This window comes from Callorhinus ursinus, unplaced genomic scaffold, assembly GCF_003265705.2.
Source record: "Callorhinus ursinus isolate GAN/ISIS: 27379988/994484 unplaced genomic scaffold, GSC_fseal_2.0 scaffold2845, whole genome shotgun sequence".
Taxonomy (NCBI): domain Eukaryota; kingdom Metazoa; phylum Chordata; class Mammalia; order Carnivora; family Otariidae; genus Callorhinus; species Callorhinus ursinus.
The window spans coordinates 1-6,687 of NW_027399899.1; the positions used below are offsets into that span (position 1 = coordinate 1).

At 41.3% G+C, this 6,687-nt stretch overlaps 1 protein-coding gene across 1 annotated transcript; it reads right to left on the reverse strand.

Annotated features, from left to right (window-relative positions):
* Window positions 1–6: 6 nt before the first annotated feature.
* On the reverse strand, window positions 7–6,681 carry LOC112818795 (endogenous retrovirus group K member 13-1 Env polyprotein-like). The gene is made up of 2 exons (XM_073890731.1): window positions 6,606–6,681; window positions 7–2,035 (listed from the first exon to the last, which is right to left on the reverse strand). Exon 2 carries the CDS (start codon window positions 2,030–2,032, stop codon window positions 35–37), a length of 1,998 nt encoding a protein of 665 aa, XP_073746832.1. The 5' UTR covers window positions 2,033–2,035; window positions 6,606–6,681; the 3' UTR covers window positions 7–34.
* Between the last annotated feature and the right edge of the window lie 6 nt (window positions 6,682–6,687).

Genomic DNA, 6,687 nt, shown 5'->3' on the forward strand with positions numbered 1-6,687 from the left:
TTGAATGACCCTGGCTCGCAAGGGGCCTGCAAGCCTATGCCATCTCATTTCCCCCTTTTTTCTTTTGTTTTAATAAAATTGCCTTCCAGAGGGTGGCCATAGAATTCTGGGACGGTTTTATATAGCAGAAATGTAGCAGCATAAAGCATAAGATAACAACTAGCAACACAATGCCCATTCCTCCAGCAGTATGCCCTAAACTCTGAATGATACCTTTTGGGTCTAATCCCTCAAGTTGTTTAAGGAACAAGTCTGCCAAAGTGGCAGCATCTTCGGTCTCAAATGGTCTGCCAAAGATCTCCTGAATATTTGTGTGCAGATTATTGATCATGTCAACCGCCGATGAATTACCTTCTAAGTATCTTTGGATAACGCTCCAATCATGCTGTGACTTATTATATTTTAAATTGGTAACACAAAAAGTCGTAGAATTCAAATCGCAACGAAGCCAAATTTGCCTCTCTAGTGTCAATACCTTCTTCCCTAACCAGCCCACTGTCTGCCTAAGGACATCTATTTGTGTTTGCAAGCGAGTATCAATCATAGTTTGTGAAAGCCAAAGATCCCGAGAGTCACGGTGCCAATTTTCCATAAAATGTTTGGTTTGCAGAGAGGTATGTAATGCTATACCTGATACTGCGGCCAGCGTGGTAACTGTGATTAAGCTTAAAATAACTGCCACAATAATGCCGACAAAATGTTTTGTATGTTTCAGCATCTTTTTGAAAAACTCCAAAACTAAGGCGTCCACGGGATTTTGGGCCCACGGCCGTTCTAGATTCACCGGAAGCCAAGTGTGAGAACGTTGTTGCAAAATCATAAGAGAATATCCCAGTTCAAATTCTATAGAATTATTAATACAAGAGTACAGTCGACATCTGGTACAGTTAATTCCATTATAGAAACTAAAGTTCCCAACCAGAAATAGATATGGCAGAGGTACACAAGCGGTTACATTCATTTCTTTAAAAATAGTGAAGTTATAAGTTGACGCAGAGTTCGCTGTGCCAGAAAAAGTTCCATTGTAAATTCTAACAGTCTTAAGCGCAGCTGCAATTTTCCATAAGTGTGTTTGAATATGATCAGGAAATTTCTGATGTGCTACACGAGGATCTGCAATGCCGCCATCTCCCCAGGCCATCAATTGATGATTTACCATTGGCTCACTCCAGTTGTTCTGCGGTGGTATCCTATAAGTTAAAGATAAATCACAATGTGTTTTATTCCATTCTGAGCAATTCCGAAGAAATTGACCATATGGCCCCCACATAAGCAAATTCTTGTAATATTTTGCAAACTTTCCAACACATTCCTGCCATACAAACGGCTTATAGGCCAGTCTTATGTATGTGAAGTCAGGACAGACAGGAAATGAGGGGAACTTATCAAATGTAACATTTCCCCATGTCATGTTAAGAGACCATGCCTCAAATCTTTGTAAATGAGTTCGGGATCCATTAGACATATCGCCGGGTAAGATCCAGTTTTGCCAGTTCATTTCGGCACAGGGAGAGGGGCCAAGACAAATGTAAGGACCATCCCCTTTATGTAGAAAATCAAATAGGGAGCCATCATCTTGATTAAGGTAAGTAAGATTTTTCCAAGGGGGTGAAAGTATCACTGGGGAAGTATAAATAGGAATATCCGCACTTCCCCAGGGTGCAGGTTCCATCATAGGTGGGTTGGGTATATAGGCCCAATAGCTTACATCTGTCGCTTCAGCGGAGGATGATACAGTAAGTAAAGCGCACATGGCCAAAAACAAATTTTCGGGTGTGCAAGCCTTCCCTGTCCGCTGCAAGATTTTTTGCCTTTCCCCACCAAGTTTTTTAATTTGTCCCCAGGTAGGCAAAACAGTAGCAAATGTTTGCCGACGGCGACGTCGTCCCCCCAAATTTAGGTGTGCCATGGCCTGTATTGGAAGTTCATCGTGGTCTGGATTCCTTGTTCGTCGCCTGACAGGATACGGTGCCGTTCGAATTGGTCCTTGGCTGGATCCACCTCGCGGGGAGCCAGGAACAGGTCCGTCCATCCTCTGTGGAGACATAAGCATAACCCTTCCCTCTATAAAGTAATAGCCCTGGTTGCCATTCTGCATCTGCAGCCGGTTTAAACCATATTTTTTCATTTAACGGAGGAGGAGCAGCCTCTCCCTCTATGAAATGCTTTTCTGCTTGGGAAAGAATATCTCCTTGCGGAAGATTCAAGAAATTGAGTGTAAATAGTGCCTGTATCAAAATAGAACGCGCATTAGATTGAGTAAATGATAATATATGATCCTTTTTCCTCCTTTTTAATTTTTTAATTTGTAACTTTAAAGTACTATGCGCACGTTCCACAATAGCCTGTCCTTGGGGGTTGTACTCAATGCCTGTTTTATGCATTATACTATATTGTTTACAAAAGGCTTGAAATTTTTTGCTGCTATATGCAGGGCCATTGTCTGTCTTAATGATAGATGGTAGGCCCATCACAGCGAAAGTTTCTAATAGATGGGTGATGACATGTTGTGCAGTTTCACCAACTTGTGCCGTAGCCCACATGAAATGAGAATAAGTATCTATTACTACGTGCACATAAGAGAATTGGCCAAACTGTGCCACATGAGTAACATCCATTTGCCAAAGTTCATTGGCATATGTGCCTCGGGGGTTTACTCCAGCTTTTGTAGTGCGCAGATGTAAAGGTCTACAGATTGGACATTGCTTCACGATAGATTTTGCTTGACAGTATGGAATTTTATATTGAACATGTAACCTTCTGGCATTGGTATGCAATAAATTATGTTCTTCCTCCGCAGATACAAAAGACACCAAAGCGTCCACTTGAGCATTACCATGTGTCAATGAACCAGGAAGATTAGTATGGGAACGAATATGAGTCACATAAATACGAGCATTCCGGCTTCTAAGCAAAGTTTGCAAAAGTAAAAATAGGTTAAGTAAATTGGACTTATGTGAATGTACAACAGCAGTGTATATATTTTTAAGGACTCCTACAGCGTAAGCAGAATCAGCAATAATATTTACAGCGGAGGGAAAATCCTTTAACACCTGAGTAATGGCGAACAATTCATTTTTCTGGACTGAATTAAAGTCTGTATACTGAACCCAATATTTAGTAGGAGTCCAGTAAGCACTTTTAGTTTTGGAGCCATCGGTAAAGACCATGGGTGCATCAATTAGGGGCTGATCACTGATGATATCCTGAATAACAAACTCTTGTTTACGAAAACAGTCCCGTAATTTTCCTTTGGGAAAATGATAATTAATTTGACCAACATACCCTACAAGAGCAATTTGTAGTTCTTCCATATTTCGTAACAAAAATGAAAATTGATCCTTGGACAGGGGGATAATAATGTCCATAATATCACAACCAGTTATGGTTATAGCCCTGTCTCGAGCTTGTTCTATCAGATATGCTATTTGAATACCATAGGGCGTAATATTTTTTGAAAAATGATGTTTAGTATAGATCCATTCAATGGGTAACTCATTTTGACCTAGTATAGCCGTGGGATATTGCCATGTATGAAGAATATACAATTTTAGAGGCAAGGAGGGATCAATTCGGGTTAAGAAAGCAGATTTAATTTTTTCCTCTACAAACCGTAGTTCAATTTCGGCTTCAGTAGTAAGTTGTCTGGGGCTATTGATATCAGGGTTTCCCTGTAGGGTTTCAAATAAGTTATGCAATCGGTATGTAGGGATACCTAGAGAGGGTCGCAACCAATTAATATCCCCTAATAGTTTTTGGAAATCATTTAAAGTTCTCAAGTTATCCCTACGAATAGCCATCTTCTGTGGCCTAATTGCATTTCTTTCTATCACATATCCCAGATAATTGATGATATCTCCTTTTTGAATTTTCTCTGGGGCAATTATTAAGCCAAAAGGAGCAAAGTACTCAGGTAATAATTTTAAAATTTCATCCAATTCATTTTGATGAGGGCTAGCGAACAGGATGTCATCCATATAATGAGATATGTATACATGGGACCACCTTTGCCGTACAGGGCGCAAAGCAGCATCAACATAAAGCTGGCACATAGTAGGAAAGTTCCTCATGCCTTGAGGTAAAACTTTCCATTGGAACCTTTGATGAGGTCCCTGTCTATTTATAGGGGGAAGGGAAAAGGCAAAGCGTTTTCTATCATCTTTATGCACAGGGATAGTGAAGAAACAGTCTTGCAGATCAATAACTACAGTATGCCAACCTTTTGGTAAGACAGCTGGCGAAGGTATACCAGGCTGAAGGGCCCCCATAGGGAACATGGAGTTGTTAACCCCACGTAGATCAGTAAGTAGACGCCATTTACCTGAGGTCTTCTTTATAACAAAAATTGGAGAATTCCACGGGGAAGTGGAATGCTCAATATGTTGCTTTTGCAATTGTTTTTGAACCAATTGATGGGCAGCAGTAAGTTTTTCCTTAGTTAAAGGCCATTGTTTAATCCACAAAGGATCTTCAGATTTCCATAAAATTTTGATGGGTTCCATCTACAATTAGAATTCGAGATGAGCTCCCCACTGCTCTAGGACATCGCGGCCCAAAATATTTAAAGGAACATCTAAAATATATGGTTTTAGGACAGCCATCTGACCATCCTGGGAAGTAAATGTCATGAACTGAGTAGCTAGGCCGATACTGTGAACGGGAGTATTGCCAACTCCTTTTATGTGACAAGGCACGATAGTATAGGGGAGCTTCTCAGGCCAATCAGCAGTCTTAATAATAGTGATGTCTGATCCAGTATCTAGTAAAACAGTAATATCTTTAGTATTCAATTTAACTTCATCAAGGGCTGCATATGAGTTATCTGTGTAGTCCAAAAAACATTTTTTGTGTCTGTACTACCGAATCCCCCATGTCTAATAACAGTAGACTGACCGACAGAAAGGTAAGGTAATAACAATAATTGGGCAATGCGTTCTCCTGCTTCAAAAGATATATCAACTAGGGAAGACATAAGAATTTGAATTTCTCCCATATAATCAGCATCAATTATGCCTAAATGAACTGTTACTCCCTTTGATGTCAGGCTTGAGCGTCCAGTTAATAAAGCAAAGGTGCCAGTTGGCAAAGGTCCATAAATGCCAGTGGGCACTCTCTGCGGTTTGTCCCCTCCTTTTAAAGTAAATGATTTTATGCCTGGTATATCCATTGCGGCGCTGTGTTGGGTGGCTGGGCTAAGGGAGAATATAGTTGGTTTCCCCTGTTCGTTTGTCCTGGGCCCGGGGTAGGGCCCGAAATGGAGTTTCCCTGGTGCTTCTCTGCAAAACTGGTATTTAGTTTAGCACGACATTCTCGAGCCCAATGCTTTCCCTTTTTACATCGTGGACAAATTCCAGGCTCACGCCCTTTATCAAGTTTCTTCCCTTTATAATTCTTTCTCAAATGTTCTGGTTGCCCGCAGCCAAAACATTTCATCTTATCTAGTTGTTTGGACTGCAAGGAATGCCAAGTAGTGGCCATAGTTTCAGCAAATAGCTGCATCTTTCGACTTTCTGATGTTACATCCTTACAGGCCTTCATAAAAGTGTTAATGTCTCCTGTATCCTTAATAGGTAATATAACTCTCTTACAATCCTCATTAGCATTCTCATATGCTAGCAACCTCAACAATTGTTGTCTAGCTTCCTCTCCAATAACAGTTCTTTCTAAAGTTAATTTTAATCGTGATAAGAATTCAACATAAGGCTCATTAGTCTTTTGAATAACTTTAGTCCATGATCCATAGTGCTCCCCTGTTGGCCGAATACGTTCCCAAGCCTCTAAACCTATCTCCCGCAATTGCTCATGAATTTCTTCAGGGGTATTAACCTGAGTAGCAATATCAGAATATTGACCTATCCCTGCCAACATTTGATAACTTATAACCTGTATATGAGGGTTAGGACTTAATGCATTCTGGCGAGCCCGATCCATACATAGTTCAGAAAACCACATCTGCCATTGCAGATACTCAGGCTCCTTCAGAAGGGCTCTACAAAGGACCCTCCAATCTTCAGGAGAGAAATTATTATAATGTCGAGCTAATCCATTAAGTAGCTCCTTCACATAATGTGACTGTGGTCCATATAGAGACACTGCCTTTTTCAAGCGACCGATATCCTCTATTCCGATACCTTCATAATATGGTGCTTGTGCTACTCCCTGGACCGGGGGAGGCCTGATAACAGGAAAAGCAAAGACAGAATTATCAGCCTCGCTCTCATCATCGCTATCTTCTAGCGCATCAAGCTCAGCCAAGGCAGCAGAAAGGAAAGGATTCTTAAGAGAAAGACCTGGTGCGGGTGGCAGAGGTGGAGCGGAGGGTTTTTTAGGGGGCTTCTTAGATCCCTCTGCTATAGCTAGAACCCGCTGGAGAATCTTTTGTAAGTGCTCCGCCCCGGAATCCGATTTTACTTTTGGTTTTGTTTCAATGTGGCCACACTCACTCGGTTCCTGAGACGGTGCAAGCTCAAAAGTATCTCTTCAAACACATCTCAATATCAGTAGAAGCAACAGTAATGCCATAGACAGCAAGTGAATGCTTCAGCATTCGAACATAAGGAGTAGAAGTTTCTTGTCCCATAACCCTGTTATTTTAAGTTACTCACCCTTCCTGAACGTCCTTCAGGGTCCCTGTTCGGGCGCCAATTGTCAACGTCTAGTGCGTTGGGGTCCCTGGGTAAGGGCTGC

Coding starts and splice junctions, on each gene's coding strand:
- LOC112818795 (XM_073890731.1), bottom strand. CDS start 2,032: ATGGACGGACCTGTTCCTGGCTCCCCGCGAGGTGGATCCAGCCAAGGA.